This window comes from Ranitomeya variabilis, chromosome 1 (genome assembly GCF_051348905.1).
Source record: "Ranitomeya variabilis isolate aRanVar5 chromosome 1, aRanVar5.hap1, whole genome shotgun sequence".
Classification (NCBI taxonomy): Eukaryota; Metazoa; Chordata; class Amphibia; order Anura; family Dendrobatidae; genus Ranitomeya; species Ranitomeya variabilis.
In genome coordinates this window covers 762,414,571-762,432,189 of record NC_135232.1, presented here as the reverse complement: position 1 = coordinate 762,432,189, position 17,619 = coordinate 762,414,571, and the positions used below count along the sequence as shown (strand labels likewise).

The window sequence follows — 17,619 nt, the reverse complement described above, 5'->3', positions numbered from 1 at the left end:
AAATTGGCTTCTCCAAATGTGCTTTTGCATACCTCAGCCGACTCTGTGGCGTGCTTGCAGAAACGGCTTCTTTCGCATCACTCTCCCATACAGCTTCTCCTTGTGCAAAGTGCGTTGTATAGTTGACCGATGCACAGTGACACCATCTGCAGCAAGTTGATGCTGCAGCTCTCTGGAGGTGGTCTGAGGATTGTCCTTGACTGATCTCACCATTCTTCTTCTCTGCCTTTCTGTTGTTTTTCTTGGCCTGCCACTTCTGGCCTTAACAAGAACTGTACCTGTGTTCTTCCATTTCCTTACTATGTTCCTCACAGTGGAAACTGACAGGTTAAATCTCTGAGACAGCTTTTTTGTATCCTTCCCCTTAACAACTATGTTGAATAATCTTTGTTTTCAGATCATTTGACAGTTGTTTTGAGGAGCTCATGATGCCACTCTTCAGAGGAGATTCAAACAGGAGAACAACTTGCAAGTGGCCACTTTAAGTAGTTTTTCTCATGATTGCATACACCTAGCTATGAAGTTCAAAGCTCAATGAGGTTACAAAACCAAAAAAAGTGCTTTAGTAAGTCAGTAAAAATTAGGTAGGAGTATTTAAAACAAGAAAATGATAAGGGTGCCCATACTTATGCACCTGTCAAATTTTGTTTGAATGCAGATTGCACATTTTCTGTTAGTACAATAAACCTCATTTCAAGGCAGAAACATTACTGTGTCCAACAGTTATTAGATATATGAAACTGAAATAGCTGTTGCAAAAAAAAACAGTTTTTATAAAACATTAAGCTTAAGATTAATAGGGGTGCCCAAACTTTTTCATATAACTGTAAATTAATTTGCATTTTCCAGTGAGAAATAAGTATTTGATCCCCTACTAACCATTAAGAGTTCTGGCTCCTACAGACCAGTTAGAAGCTCCTAATCAACTCGTTACCTTCATTAAAGCCAGCTGTCTTACATAGTCACCTTTATAAAAGACTCCTGTTCACAGACTTAATTAATCAGTCAGACTCTAACCTCTACAACATGGGTAAGACCAAAGAGCTTTATAAGGATGTCAGGGACAAGATCATAGACCTGCACAAAGCTGGAATGGGCTACAAAACCATACACAAGACACTGGGTGAGAAGGAGACAACTGTTGGTGCAATAGTAAGAAAAGGAATGGAAGAAATACAAAATGACTGTCCATCCATATCAATCTGGGGCACCATGCAAAATCTCACCTCGTGTGGTATCCTTGATCATGAGGAAGGTGAGAGATCAGTCTAAAACTACACTGGGAGAACTTGTTAATGATCTCAAGGCACTTGGGACCAGTGTCACCAAGAAAACCATTGGTAACACATTACGCCATAAAGGTTTAAAATCCTGCAGTGCCCTACAGGTCCCCCTGCTCAAGAAGGCACATGTGCAGGTCCATCTGAAGTTTGCCCATGAACGCCTAGATGATTCTGTGAGTGATTGGGAGAAGGTGCTGTGGTCAGAGGAGACAAAATTGAGGTCTTTGGCATTATCTCAACTCACCGTGTTTGGAGGAAGAGAAATGCTGCCTATGACCCAAAGAACACTGCCCCACTGTCAAACATGGAGGTGGAAACATTTTGTTTCATTATGTTTCTCTGCTAAGGGCACAGGACTACTTCACCGCTTCAATGAGAGAATGGATGGAGCCATGTACCATAAAATTCTGAGTGACAACCTCCTTGCCTTTAAAAGGACATTAAAAATGGGTCGTGGCTGGGTCTTCCAGCAAGACAATGACCCAAAACATACAGCCAAGGCAACAAAGGAGTGGCTCAAAAAGAAGTACATTAAGGTCATGGAGTGGCCTAGCCAGGCTCCAGACTTTAATCCCGTAGAAAACTTATGGAGGGAGTTGAAGCTCCGAGTTGCCAAGTGACAGCTTCCAAATCTTAATGATTTAGAGATGACCTGCAAAGAGGAGTGGACCAAAATTCTTCCTGACATGTGGGCAAACCTCATCATCATCAACTACAAAAAAGTCTGACTGCTGTGCTTGTCAACAAGAGTTTTGCCACCAAGTATTAAGTGTTCTTTGCCAGAGGGCTCAAATACTTATTTCTCACTGAAAAATGCAAATAAATTTATTTAAATTTATACAATGTAATTTTCTGGATTTTATTTTTGATATTTTATCTCTCAATGTTAAATTAACCTACCCTTAATATTATTGACTGTTCATGTCAGTAGGCAAACTTACAAAATCAGCAAGGGATCAAATACTTATTTCCCCCACTATCATTTTTTGGGTTGCCCCAAATGTGCACATAGGAGGTGTTTTTTTTTTCATTACATGAATACATCCATGGCTGTGTACAAGTCTTTTTGGCTTTTTAAATATTTTTATCATGTATGCATTTATCTGTTTTATGAATAAAGATTTTTTGGCTATTTAACAAAATATTGGAATAAATCAATATGTCATCCAGATAGACTACCACAAATCTGCTTCCTAGATGATGAAAAATGTAATTTACAAAGTGCTGAAAAATGTCGGGAGCATTAGTCAACCCAAATATCAAAACAAGGTTTTCGTAGTGTACCCTCTGGTGTATTGAAAGTAGTCTTCCACTCATCCTCCCTCCTTTAATTGAATGAGATTTAATGCCCCCCTGAGGCCCAGTTTAGAAAACCACTAAAGGTACCGTCACACTAAGCGACGCTGCAGCGATACAGACAACGATGCCGATCGCTGCAGCGTCGCTGTTTGGTCGCTGGAGAGCTGTCACACAGACCGCTCTCCAGCGACCAACGATGCCGAGGTCCCCTGGTAACCAGGGTAAACATCGGGTTGCTAAGCGCAGGGCCGCGCTTAGTAACCCGATGTTTACCCTGGTTACCAGTGTAAAATGTAAAAAAAACAAACAGCACATATTCACCTTCGCGTCCCCCGGCGTCCGCTTCCTGCACTGACTGAGTGCCGGCCCTAACAGCAGAGCAGTGACGTCACCGCTGTGCTGTGCTTTCACTTTATGGCCGGTGCTCAGTCAGTGCAGGAAGCGGACGCCGGGGGACGCGAAGGTGAATATGTACTGTTTGTTTTTTTTACATTTTACACTGGTAACCAAGGTAAACATCGGGTTACTAAGCGCGGCCCTGCGCTTAGTAACCCGATATTTACCCTGGTTACCATTGTAAAACATCGCTGGTATCGTTGCTTTTGCTGTCAAACACAACGATACACGGCGATCTGACGACCAAATAAAGTTCTGAACTTTAATCAACGACCAGCGATATCACAGCAGGATCCTGATCGCTGCTGCGTGTCAAACACAACGATATCGCTATCCAGGATGCTGCAACGTCACGGATCGCTAGCGATATCGTTTAGTGTGATGGTACCTTTAGCCCTGACGATCTAACTAAAGCGGTCAAAAATGAGAGGGAGAGGATATGGGATCCCAAACCATGATCCGATTTACTTCACAGAAATCTAAGCAGGGGCATAACCTCCTATAATTTTTTCTTATATATAAAACAAGAGGGGATTATAGGGAGAGAAATGGGAAGCGCAGACTGAGTGTAGCAGAACAGCAATAGCAATAGAGTAGAAACTTCCTAGAGCCCAAGGAAGAGGACAGCAGCTTATAACATGGAATACTTCACCAATCGAATTGAGAGACGTAAAAATATCCTTTCTACTTTAATCTTATCTACACCTACAGTTGACACAAATACAGTGCCTTGCGAAAGTATTCGGCTCCCTGGAACTTTTCAACCTTTTCCCACATATGCTTCAAGCATAAAGATACCAAATGTAAATTTTTGGTGAAGAATCAACAACAAGTGGAACACAATTGTGAAGTTGAACGATATTTATTGGTTATTTAAAATTTTTGTGGAAATTCAAACACTGATAAGTGGGGTGTGCAATATTATTCAGCCCCCTTTATTTTAAGTGCAGCAAACTCACTCCAGAAGTTCATTGTGGATCTCTGAATGATCCAATGTTGTCTTAAATGCCTAATGATGATAAATCTAATCCACCTGTGTGTAATCAAGTCTCCGTATAAATGCACCTGCTCTGTGATAGTCTCAGGGTTCTGTTTGAAGCACAGAGAGCATCATGAAGACCAAGGAACACAACAGGAAGGTCCGTGATACTGTTGTGGAGAAGTTTAAAGCCAGATTTGGATACAAAATGATTTCCAAAATTTTCAAAATCCCAAGGAGCACTGTGTATATTGAAAAGGAAGGAGCATCATACCACTGAAAATCTACCAAGACCCGGTCGTCCCTCTAAACTTTCATCTTAAACAAGGAGAAGACTGATCAGAGATGCAACCAAGAGGCCCATGATCACTCTGGATGAACTGCAGAGATCTACAGCTGAGGTGTAACAGTCTTGTCCATAGGACAACAATCAGTTGTACACTGCACAAATCTGGCCTTTATGGAAGAGTGGCAAGAAGAAAGCCATTTCTCAAAGGTATCCATAAAAAGTGTCATTTAACGTTTGCAACAAGTCACCTGGGAGACACACCAAACATGTGGAAGAAGATGCTCTGGTCAGATGAAACCAAAATCGAATTTTTTGGCAACAATGCCAAACGATATGTTTGGCGTAAAGGCAACACAGCTCATCACCCTGAACACACCATCCCCACTGTCAAACATGGTGGTGGCAGCATCATGGTTTGGGCCTTCTTTTCTTCAGCAGGGACAGGGAAGATGGTTAAAATTGATGGGAAGATGGATGCAGCCAAATACAGGACCATTCATGAAGAAAACCTGTTGGAGTCTGCAAAAGACCTGAGACTGGGACGGAGATTTGTCTTCCAACAAGACAATGATCCCAAACATAAAGCAAAATCTAAAATGGAATGGTTCACAAATAAACGTATCCAGGTTTTAGAATGGCCAAGACAAAGTCCAGACCTCAATCCAATCAAGAATCTGTGGAAAGAGCTGAAGACTGTGATTCACAAACGATCTCCATCAAACCTCACTGAGCTCAAGCTGTTTGCCAAGGAAGAATGGGCAAGAATTTCAGTCTCTCGATGTACAAAACTGATAGAGACATACCCCAAGCAACTGCAGCTGTAATCACAGCAAAAGTTGGCGCAACAAAGTATTAAGTTAAAGGGGCCAAATAATATTGCACGCCCCTCTTTTCAGGTTTTGATTTTCCAGAAAAATTTAAAATAACCAATACATTTCATTCAACTTCACAATTGTGTTCCACTTGTTGATTCTTCACCAAAAATTTACATTTGGCATCTTTATGTTTGAAGCATGATATGTGGGATAAGGTTGAAAAGTTCCAGGGAGCCGAATACTTTTGCAAAGCACTGCAAATCTAACCCTTTGGAGATTGTCAATGAAACTAAGAACAACATCTCCAGGTTATGTTTTAGCCTGGAGAAAAACATGAAAGGTGAAATTAAACACCAGCTGGACGAAGACTTTTTGAATATCTGCCTAGAGCAGAAAATTATCCCAAATGGTCTGCGGATACATTTTAATAGTACATTTATTGAAGATAAGGAATTTGCAGAAAAATTGTATGATATATTAGATGATTGTTCTTACAGATAGATAGAAAAACGTAACAAGCTAGCAAAAAAGTTTGCGACATTATGTGAAAATTATCTAGAAGAATTAGTAGAGTATAGTTCTTTACCTCTGTATGAAGCACTTAATAGGGATACAAATAGAAATCTACAAATTTTTTTAAAACAATTTAATTGAGATGAAGACCAAAAAGGTCCGCAGAGATTTTTTTTTATCTAAAAAAACAGGCAAAAAAATTCTAGAGAAGCCACAGCCGGGATGGAGAGTGACTAAATACAATGAAGTTCCCACAAAACCAAAAAACCCTGGTCAGGTCAACTCCACAGGAACCGCATCAGGGAAAGACAACAATAAGTTTTTGAAAAAACAAAATGAAATAGTAAATGGTTTGTTTACCTTTTACAATTCGAAGACGAATTATGCCCTTATAGAGGGCTCATTTAAACCCCGAAGAACTTTTACAGCTTTGGAAGCAGGGGCCATTCTTAAAGTGAACATTAAAAATCGCATGAATAAAAATCAAAATGGGGAACCGGTGAAGCAGATCACTAGAGTCATATCTTCCACTCCCGATGCGATTCGTCTACCAATACATAAGAAAGGAACTTATGGGGTAGCTAGTGAAGAGACTAGTCCACATAATTCTGAGGGGGATATGTCAAGCAGGGAGGAAGAGAAATTTAACAATTCACTCTTCTCCTTTCTTTCCCCCAATTCAGTAAAGTCCAACACAAAATTACAGGAAACAATAGGACCTCAGAATCGCATATCTGAACTTTGCCCTAATCATAGTATTTTTACAATACATGACACTACTGAATCACCTAATCTTTAAACCACAGTAGTACAAGCACCATCTCCTTCTCCAGCAAATTCTAATATATCTTTTTTAGAGATTGTACCACGAATAACACTACCACCTACAGAGTTAATTTTACCCAGTCTGGAGACAGGCTCGTTAGTAGCGCCTCCAATTTAGGCACAAAATAAGAATTTGATCAAAGTATTTTCCTCCAACACCGTTGCAATCCTCAAAAAGAAAAAGAGGACCAGAGGCTCTAGAGGAGGGAGGAAAGAAAAAACTCTGGTCTCTCTAAAAGAAGGAGGATTTTAAAAAAGAATATTGAATGGAATATAGAGAACAGTACGATTAAATTATTCAATTTATCGAAACACCAACTCTCTAATGCTGAAGAAGCAATTCTATCTAGAAGTCTGGGATTCTGTCCCACACAAAGAGCCAGGCCTTTTGATTTATTGCTAGATATAAACAAATATGTCCGCAAAATTACACTTATTACACATTTTGCTATAATGGATCAAACAGAAGGGTGTAAAGACAAGGATGAAGTCAAAACTATTGAAAAAGCAGATACCATACTATCCAGTAAAAGTATACATAAAAATGTCTGTCCCAAATCTAATTTTAACCCAACCCACCATTGAGGCAGTCATTTGGACACTTTTATACTTTAGTATCCGAGGAATTTCGGGCATTAAATAAGACTGTAAAAACTATACAAATAGGGAAAATAGAAAATACGAGTTCTGTAAGTAGAAACAGACAAAGTAATAAAAGACTCATTAAAAAATGAATATTCCAAAGGAAGAAAAAGGAGCTTTAAAAGAATTAAAGAACAATAAAAAAAATTGTGATCAGCGGGGCAGATAAAGGAGGGGGTATTGTCAATCAGGACAAAGAGGACTATTTGGAGGAAGCATATATTATCGGATGTAAAATACTATAAAAAATTAGATGTTGACCCTTCCAAAAAACATATTGAACAATATCATACGTTTATAGACACTACCTTTAAACAAAACATCCTAAATAAAAGGGAAAAACTGTTCCTGACCAACAAAACATCCAAATACAGCCCTATTTTATCATCTGCCAAAGGAGCATAAAAATCCAGTGAAACCTCCCGGATGACCGATCATTTAAGGTATGGGGTCACTAATTAGTCAGCTGTCTCATTACATTGATCTGTACCTGCAGGATCTAGTTAGAAAATTACCTTCTTTTCTCCTAGACTCCAGCCAATTAATAAAAGAATGTGAATATTTTGTTTGGGAAGAAGATTACATGTTCATAACTTTAGACGTACACGCTCTTTACTCCAATATTGACCATAGATTGGGAATAAATTCAGTTTCACATTATTTGAATGAGGTAGTTGATATGCCAGAACATCAGAGGCAATTCTAAATAATGGGTCTAAAATTCATATTGGAACACAACCTTTTTACTTTCCAGGGGCAATTGTATATACAGCGGCTTGGCACCGCGATGGGGACTCAGGTAGCCCCAAGTTTTGCAAATCTTTTCATGGGGTCCTTCGAGTCCCTCATCCCCCTTATGTCAGGTATCTTACTGTAACAATATATTATATTACCGTCGCTTCATTGACGATTTAATTATATTCTGGAAAGGCGCTGAAGTTGAAGCTCAAGAATTTTCTGTGGCATTAAACAGGAATGACTGGGGTATCACTTTTTCCGCAGAGGTTAATAAAGAAAAAATAAATTTTCTTGATCTAGAAATATCTAAAAAAATAATAAAAATTAGCACTAAAATGTACTTCAAGGAAACGGACACCAATGGTTTCCTTGACTATTGGAGCGCACACCATCAAAAATGGAAGCAAAACATTCCTTATAGCCAGTTCAGTCGAATCAGGAGAAATAAAACAAATAAGAAAGATGTGGAACACTCAAAAATTTTGATCGATAGGTTTACATATAAGAAATATCCAAAGCGATTAATTATGGCAGCATATAGAACCAATCTAGAAAGAACTCAGCATGAGTGCTTATCCAGAGAGAATAATAAAAATAAGGAAGTGGAAGAGAGGGTTAACTAAGGAAGGAGGAGAAAAACCTGAGCAGATAACTAATAAAAACAAAAATAAGAATAAGGATAGAAAAAAAAATAGGTGGCAGTATAATTTTATCACCGCTTTTTATCATAGTAATACAGAGATGAGAAACATTTTAAATAAATATTGTTACTTATTGAAAAAAAAGATACATTTTTGAAAAAACTTTTACCAGATAAACCCAATATCGCTTTTTGTAGGGGCCAAATAGTGAAGGGTATAATTGCCCCTAGTAATCTCAGAATGACCAAAGATGGGGAACGGGAATGTATAAAGAGAAAAGAAAAAATGAGGATAAACAAAACGGATGCTTCCAAACCGGGTATTTATCGATGTGGTTCCTGAAAATGTTTTACCTGCAAAATTATTACCCATATAACTCATTACATCACATCGTATAATACGGGTGAAACCATAGCGATCACACAAAAACCAACGTGTGATAGTGATTTTGTGATATATGTTATTACCTGTGCCTGTGGACTGCAATACGTGGGTCGGACTATTCAGTCCTTACGATCCCGTATCAATGGCCACAGACACAATACTAAAAATGACTTTTTAAAACAGAGCTTATCCCGGCATTTATGTTTGAAGCATAATAACACATTCAATATTTCCGTAACCCCGTTGGAGCAAGTACCTGAGAATTGTACTAATAGAGTACAAAATAATCATATTGGATCTTCCGTCTGGGTACATTATACCCAGATGGATTAAATTATGTTATAGTGGGTATATGATGTACAAAACAAATAAATTGACAGGTACAAAATTGCATTATTTTTTTTTTTAGTTTTTTTTAGTTTTGACTTGAATAAAATATCAAAAAATTCTATTTGGCATTTGGAAATAATCACAATATGAGAAAAGGATTTTTTTGTTGTTGTTATAATGTATATGTTGTAGGATTTTACATTGCAGTATGAAATCACACTTTAGTATGTTTAATAACATTTTAAATTTTTTTATATATGGTTTAATTATATTTATAGTGCTTTTAGAAAAGAAAAAATTCTTTTAGTGAAAAATTTGTGTGTAAAAAATGTTTTTTCTGTGTGTGAAATTTTTTAACTTTTTTTTTTCTTGTGTGAAAAAAAACTTGTATATAAAATTTGTTTGGTATATAAATTTTGTTAGATTCCTCAAAGTGCAAAATCCTGCATATCTGAGTATCTTTTAGCCCCCACCCAAATTGACATGCAGGGATATCTGCTACAAAATGTTTTCAGATATATCTATTTATATGCATGACATTATACCTGAGGAAGACTTCAAGAAGTCGAAACCGGCTGTATTTTAGTTTGAAATAAAAAGCATCCTTGAATCAGAATATCGAGTTCCATCATCATCCTTCAGGAGCGCATATTGCTGGGAAAAACATTTACAAAGTGTTATCTTTTTTTCTTAACAAAGAAAATCTCTGCTGCAACCGGAGAAGAGGAAAGTCTGATATAGCTCTTAAAGGGAACCTATCACCTGAATTTGGCGGGACCAGTTTTGGGTCATATGGGTGGGGTTTTCGGGAGTTTGATTCACCCTTTCCTTACCCGCTGGCTGCATGCTGGCCGCAATATTGGACTGAAGTTCATTCTATGTCCTCCGGAGTACACGCCTGTGCAAGGCAATATTGCCTTACACAGGCGTGTACTATGGAGGACAGAGAATGAACTTCAATCCAATATTGCGGCCAGCATGCAGCCAGCGGGTAAGGAAAGGGTGAATCAAACTCCCGAAAACCCCACCCATATGACCCAAAACTGGTCCCGCCAAATTCAGGTGATAGGTTCCCTTTAAGGTACCTTCACACTGAACAACTTAGCAACGATATCGCTAGCGATCCGTGACGTTGCAGCGTCCTGGCTAGCGATATCATTGTGTTTGACATGCAGCAGCGATCAGGATCCTGCTGTGACATCGTTGGTCGGAGCTAGGCGGCCAGCAACTTATTTCGTCACTGGATCACCCGCAGACATTGCTGAGTCGGCGTGTGTAACGCTGATTCAGCGATGTCTTCACTGGTAACCAGGGTAAACATCGGGTTACTAAGCGCAGGGACGCGCTTAGTAACCCGATATTTACCCTGGTTACCAGTGTAAATGTAAAAAAAAAACAAGCACTACATACTTACATTCCGGTGTCTGTCGGGTCCCCCGGCGTTCTGCTTCCCTGCACTGTGTCAGCGCCGGCCGGCCGTAAAGCAGAGCACAGCGGTGACGTCACCGGTCTGCTTTAGGGCTGGCGCTTACACAGTGCAGGGAAGCGGATGCCGGGGGACCCGACAGACACCGGAATGTAAGTATGTAGTGTTTGGTTTTTTTTACATTTACACTGGTAACCAGGGTAAACATCGGGTTACTAAGCGCGGCCCTGCGCTTAGTAACCCGATGTTTACCCTGGTTACCCGGGGACTTCGGCATCGTTGGAGAGCTGTCTGTGTGACAGCTCTCCAGCGACCACACAGCGACGCTGCAGCGATCGGCATCGTTGTCTAGATCGCTGCAGCGTCGCTAAATGTGACGGTACCTTTAGCCAGACATTCTGTGATATAGTCCTTCATGGCCTGCCTCTCCATACCTGAAATATTATACAACCTGCTTTTAGGCAATTTAGCCCCAGAAAATAAATTAATGGCGCGATCGTATGGACGATGAGCGGGAAGTTCTTGACAACCCTATTCTGAGAACACATCCTTAAAATCAGACAAGTATTCTAGTAGAGACCGGGTATCAACCCTGGCTAAACAAATTACCAAGTACTTGAAGTACAATATGTCACAAGAAAACAAATCTCAGAATCAGTGGGATCCATTGAAGCTTTCCAGAGTTATTAATTCATAAAGAGACAGTGGTCAGAATTGAAAAAAAATGGCCTGATCAGGAAGGTGAAAACAGGCTTCGGGATGAGGGGGTTAAAGTGAACCCTGTCCGCAGGATTTTGCTAAGTAACATACACGCATTGTCAGGTTGGTAATGTTAAACTGAGTAAAATGATACCTGGGGTAAAGAAATCCATCTTGTGGATTTTATATAATCAGTCTTAGAAGTTTTCAGTTAATGATATGCTTGTGATCCAGGGCGGGACTGTAGGCAGAGTCTTAACTTCCTGCTCAAAGCCAGAGAAACAAAGGAAAGACCTGCCCACAGACTGCCCTGAAGCACAAACATGTTCCCCATTATAGAAACAGACCCTTTGTGCTTCGGGGCAGCCTGAGGGCAGATATCTCCTTTGTTTCTCTGGCATCAAGCAGGATAGAGCAGGAAGATAAGACTATACCTACAGTCCTGCCCTGGATTATGGGCATATCATTACTTGAAAACTTCTAACACTCATTACACAAGAACCACAAGATGGATTTCTTCACCCCATTTTAATCAGTTTAACACTGCCAACCTGACAGTGTCTGTAGGTTACTTAGCAAAATCCTGCTGACAAGTTTGCTTTAAATTCATATTTTCCAAGTTATCTAAAATGTTCTCATACACACTTTTAAATTTTCTGCACGTGCAACCAACATAATATTTGTCATAGTGTCCATGTGATTATGTATACTATATTTTCACTTTTGCGGTTAATAAACTGTTTAATGGAATATGTATTGGACCCAGATGAATTCAAAAGGGGGTCGCTTGTTTTGTAGTGAGTGGCTCTACATTTATAAAAAACACTTAGTGGGGGCTCGTTGCTATCGCATCGGGAGGGCGGTAATGTCACGATGGGGGCAGGTTTTGCAGCATTGAGAATTAGCTGCTTTCCTTTCATTGTCATTGATGTACTTTTTAGGAGGAGCCATGTTGGCGTTGATATTTGCTTTTTAAAGGGGTTTTCCCACAAACGAAAGTTCATTTTAAAAATTGTCTGTATCTGACCTTGTACAGAACATACCACAGCTCCTGGGCAGGGGAGGAAGCAAAAGACAATACTGACATTACACGAGATTGCAGAGGATACATTTTGTGAGGTAAAATATTGTTTAAAAACAGTCAGTGAAATATTTTACCTGACAAAATTAATCCTCTGTGATCCCCTGCTGTAATGTCAGTTTTATCTTTTGCTTCCTCCCCTGCCAAGGAGATGTGGTATGCTCCGTACATGGTCAGATGCAGACAATTTTTAAAATGAACTTTTGCTTGTGGGAAAACCACTTTAATGTGACCGGCTTCTTCTGCCTGTAGACACGTCACACATCTGCTGCCAGGATCACCCGAATGATTCACTGCGCCTGCGTGGAATTCATGCAGGTACGGTAAATCAGACCGCCGCCATCTTTGTGCAGACAGATAGCAGCGGTCACACTAAAACTGTGCATGCACTCCTCCTGTACAAAGATGGCGGAGGTCAGTGAATCATTCGGCTGATCCCGGTGGCATGTTCCGCTGGTGGTACAGCGCAAGAGGCTGCATATGGCGCTTACAGTGTGTGTGTGGTGCATACGGCATATACAGTGTGTGTGTGTGTGTGTGTGTTGCGTACGGCATATACAGTGTGTGTGTGTGTTTGTTTGTTATGTAATTGCAGCGCCCCAGAGTCCTGGTCGTTGCAGTACTGAAGCTCTGCCGCTAAGGGGAGCTATGGTATGTCCGATGGCACTGAAGGAGTTCATCTGACCAGGTATCACATACACCAATACATTTCACAGTCGGGCCTCCAGGGGGAGCTAAGGGTGCTATTTATTAGGCCACTCCTCACCACTGTGGGTAAACTGGGGGTCAGGCAGGAAGTTAGTGGAGAAAGCTGACTGGGTTGGACCAGACAACACCTGGTGGCAGAGGGTGTTGTGGGGGAAGATTCCGTAGGGTCCCTGTCAGGTTTGGGACCCTGACAGAGGCCTGGCTACAAGAAGGAACATCACGGGACCGTGCCTGCTCAGCATAGCGGCGGTGCCCTAAGAAAGGAACAGAAGCGAGATATATTGTGCTGAGTGAGAAACGAGATCAAAGCAAGAAGGAGAAATACCAGTAGGAGTCGTGCTGTAAGACCAAGGCAACATCCTACTGAGGCGCACAACCGGCGGCCGGAACGCCGAGGAAGTATTACTATATTCAGCTTCAGGCAATACTTCAAACCAACGGCAGGACAGTCAGTCATAGGCGGGCTGTCTCACCTAAATCACCTATGCAGTCTTGGGGGGCAACTTGTGGAGAGGGGCGACTCTAGGGTCCCGGAAGAGCTCCGAGCCTACCCGTCATATGGGTGCCGTCCTAACCGTAACATCAGGGAGGGACGGAAGATTAGCAGAACATCATCTAATCGAGTTGTGAGGGAACTTAAGAAACAGACAACAGTTGTGGGGACTTTCCGTAAGCACAGCAGGGAAGGACCACAACACATAGCGCTAGCAGGTAGGCACAGATTTCCACCTGCAAAGAGAACTCTGGAGGTGCCATTGGACCGGCCGGACTTGCGCAGCCTGGTGAACCGTATTCCGGACTGAGGACCCAGAGACCTTCAGTAAAGAGGTAAAGAGACTGCAACCTGGTGTCCTCGTTATTTACTGCACTGCACCACCACCATCCACTAACTATCATTCACTGTACGCCCCTCAGCAGGGTCACGGACCGGGCCTAGCCACCGTGACAACCCCAGAGCAGAGACTCAGAAGCCCGGTACCGGGTACCCCTCGGCCCTGCGGCAGTGGGGGCGCTACATAATGCTGTGGTAGCACTGTATGCAGTGAAGAGGCAGTGACCCACAAAGTTCAAACACAAAAGTCTCTTTAGTGTGTTATTTCACACAAAAGTGCATAGCATTTTATAATACACATCATCTAAGTTCAATACACACAGTTGCATCTCGTATCAGTGTCCATTTCATAGCACTACACATCATATGGCTTTTAGATCGCAGTCCCTAAACACGCCTGACCTCTCCTCGTCCAGTATCCATGGGGCGACCGCACACCATATTACAGTCTCCAAACACAGCTTCACATGTTGCAGACACTACACACGTCAGTCCTCCTCTGACTAGTTCCCGTGGGTCCAATCCATAATGTAATGTAGTTCCCGTGGGTGTCTTGCATTGCTGTATCACAGTCTCTTTACTCACACAGCCATACACAGTCCAGGATATCCTCCGGATAGCAGCCGGGCACCATAACCATCTGTTTGCAATCGTTACACATGCCAGTCCTCTTTCGGGCACAGGACATCCACCTCCGGTACACCTCCAGGCACAGGAATGTCCACATCCGAGACCAGTTAACATGAACGACTTGCATTGCTGTGTACACTGCGGGTGCCAGGCTATTCAGCTGCCATAGCTGCTGGCTCCGCTGGCCTGTGCTGCTTCACACACACAGCCAGAGCTCTGCAGGCCTCTGCTCTGTCCAACAACACACACCAGACACTGACGCTGCACCTGACACCTGACACCTGACACCCCCATACCCCTTACTGCAGCGTTTTTAACAAACAAACCTGTGGCTTTCAGCCACATGGAAATCCCAGACCGGAAATCCATGACTGCCATGCACACCTATGGACTTTATCTGTCTCCATGCACAACCTGGGGAGAACACACAGCGACCCCTACCTGTGACAAGAGTCACTGCCTCACAGTGGGTGGTGCGACGGTGTTCCGCTGGTGGTACCGCGTAAGAGGCTGGTACCACCAGCAGTCTCCATATTGGGACACCCATCACTTGGTTATCCCAATATGGCGGTCGGTGAACTTCCACCGCTTGGAATTCTGGGATCCGGACACATCTGGATGGAACAGGATGTGAAGACATTACAAGGTAAGTATATATTAAGATTATTTTGCAACCTATTTTTATTATCTCTTTTGGAATTAGAACAAAAAAGACCGGGTAAGAGAATGTTCCCCAACGACAGAAGGGAATATCCCCTGATAATAATGTATACAGTATCTCATCTTCACATAAAATGGGAAAATAATTCTGAACAACCTTCTTAATATCTTTGAACTGATTACTATGTTGTAAAGGTAAAGTAAATGTAGGATCATTCTGATTTTGTTTTGCCACAGAACAGTGCTTATCAATTAATTGATGTCTATCGCGAGAGCTGGTAATGTTTTGTGCACAATCTAATATCCAGGGGGCATAACTTCTGTTCTCTAACCTTTCTCTGATTTTTAAATTAATGTTTTGATTGTAAAGTGTCACTGGGGTTTCTTTTTTAGCTAAATTTTGTTTGTCATTGTGCATGTGTCTATCACAAACGTAATTATTTATTTTTTGTATTGCATTTCCCATCCTTGTAAATAAGATGAAATTTTGCATGGGTAGAGTTGGGCTATTTTCTTCTATTCACATGCAAACCTATGCTGATTGACATAAAGCCGTGGGCGAATACTTTCAACAGTTGCCTTGCATCTTTTCAGCCAAACTGAAAAGAGATGGCGGGAAACTGATCGACAAAATGAAATACTGATTTACCTTCATCATTTAGAAAATCTTGCAGCTCTTGGGTCTGTTGGGTGGTGGTGGTGGGTGTTTTGCTGGATGGCGTTGCTGCATCATCCTGAGCAGTTACACTATGAGCAAAAGACTGCAATGGAACCTAAAAAATTAAGTTATTATCAGAAAGCTGTTTAACAAATCTTTACCAATTTAAAGGTTAAGTAACACTTTCCGAAAACCTGGCCACCCATAGACTGCATTGAATGTCTGTATTAATGGGAATCTTTTACTAGAGTCAACACCCCCTTTCATCTATAATAATTTCTGGAGGCAGATTCTCATACAGATCAGTGTCCATGGTCCTGAACAGCTCATTTACATATACGTTATTCAGCTTCCTATGACCTACATGACCATATGGATGGCTTAGGAGGGTTCATCCTACTGACAGATTCCCTTTAAGATAGACCTCGCCCTATCCTGGATCTCCTCATACCTTTCCAACCGCACATTCAGCATCTCCCACTCCCACACTACCTCCTCATCCTACCCTCTCTCTGTTGGAGTCCTCCAAGGCTCTGTTCTAGGACCCCTACTCTTCTCAATCTATACGCTTGGCCTGGGACAACTCAAAGTCTCATGGTTTCAAACACCACCTTTATGCTGATGACACTCAGATCTACCTTTCTGGCCCAGACGTCACCGCTCTGCTGTCCAGAATCCCGCAGTGTCTATCTCCTTCTCCTCTCGCTTCCTCAAACTCAATGCGGACAAATCTGAACTCATCATCTTTCCTCCATCCCATAGATCTTCCTTACCTAACCTATCTATCGCAATTAACGACATCACGCTTTCCCCCGTACCAGAAGCCCGCTGCCTCAGAGTAACCTTTGACTCTGCCTTGTCCTTCAAAACGCACATCCAAGCGCTCTCAACCTCCTGTTGCCTCCAGCTCAAAAATATCTCCAGAATCCGTCCTTTCCAATCTACTAAAATGCTTGTGCATGCCCTCATCATCTCCCACCTTGACTACTGCAACATCCTTTTCTGTGGCCTCCCTGCTAACACTGTTGCACCTCTCTAGTCTATCCTTAACTCTGCCGCCTGACCAATTCATCTCTCTCCTCGCTACTCCTCCGCTTCCCCCATCTGCAAATCTCTTCACTGGCTCCCATTCCCTCAGCGTATCCAGTTCAAATTACTAATACTGACCTACAAAGCCATCCATAACCTGTCTCCTCCATATATCTCTGAACTAATCTCCCGATATCTTCCCTCACGTAATCTCCGGTCCTCCCAAGACCTCCTTCTCTCCTCCACACTTATTCGTTCCTCATCCAACCACCTCCAAGACGTCTCCCGAATACCCCCATCCTCTGGAATTCTTTGCCCCAACACGTCCGACTATCAACCACATTCAGATCCTTCAGACCGAACCTGAAAACCCACCTCTTCAGGAAAGCCTACAGCCTGCACTGACCCCGCTGCCTTCTCACCACCTCACCAACACCAGAGCTCCTGCAACCCTCAACCTATTGTCGCCTTCCCCATAATCCTGTAGAATGTAAGCCCACAAGGGCAGGGTCCTCGCCCCTCTGTATCAGTCTGTCATTGTTAGTTTGCTTACTGTAAGTGATATCTGTAATTTGTATGTAACCCATTCTCATGGATTCAATGGTGCTATATAAATAAATAATAATAAGTTCTGCTGTACCTTTCCGCTATTTAGTGGTGATTTTCTATAAATACACTTAAAAAAACCATCACGCTGTACCAGACATTTTTTCTATTTCATCTGAGTGCTATTGAAATACTGTGCAGACTTCATCTGTTCAG

The 17,619-nt window shown here is 41.8% G+C and overlaps 1 protein-coding gene across 9 annotated transcripts in view; it reads right to left on the bottom strand.

Annotated features, from left to right (window-relative positions):
* Positions 1-17,619, bottom strand: part of LOC143783319 (CTD small phosphatase-like protein 2-A) — a 166,004-nt gene that overhangs the window by 99,069 nt on the left and 49,316 nt on the right. For all 9 annotated transcript variants that reach the window (XM_077271739.1, XM_077271745.1, XM_077271726.1 and 6 more), the window contains one exon: positions 15,820-15,943. In XM_077271739.1, the coding sequence (XP_077127854.1) occupies positions 15,820-15,943 (124 nt within the window). The remainder of the gene's footprint in view (positions 1-15,819; positions 15,944-17,619) is intronic.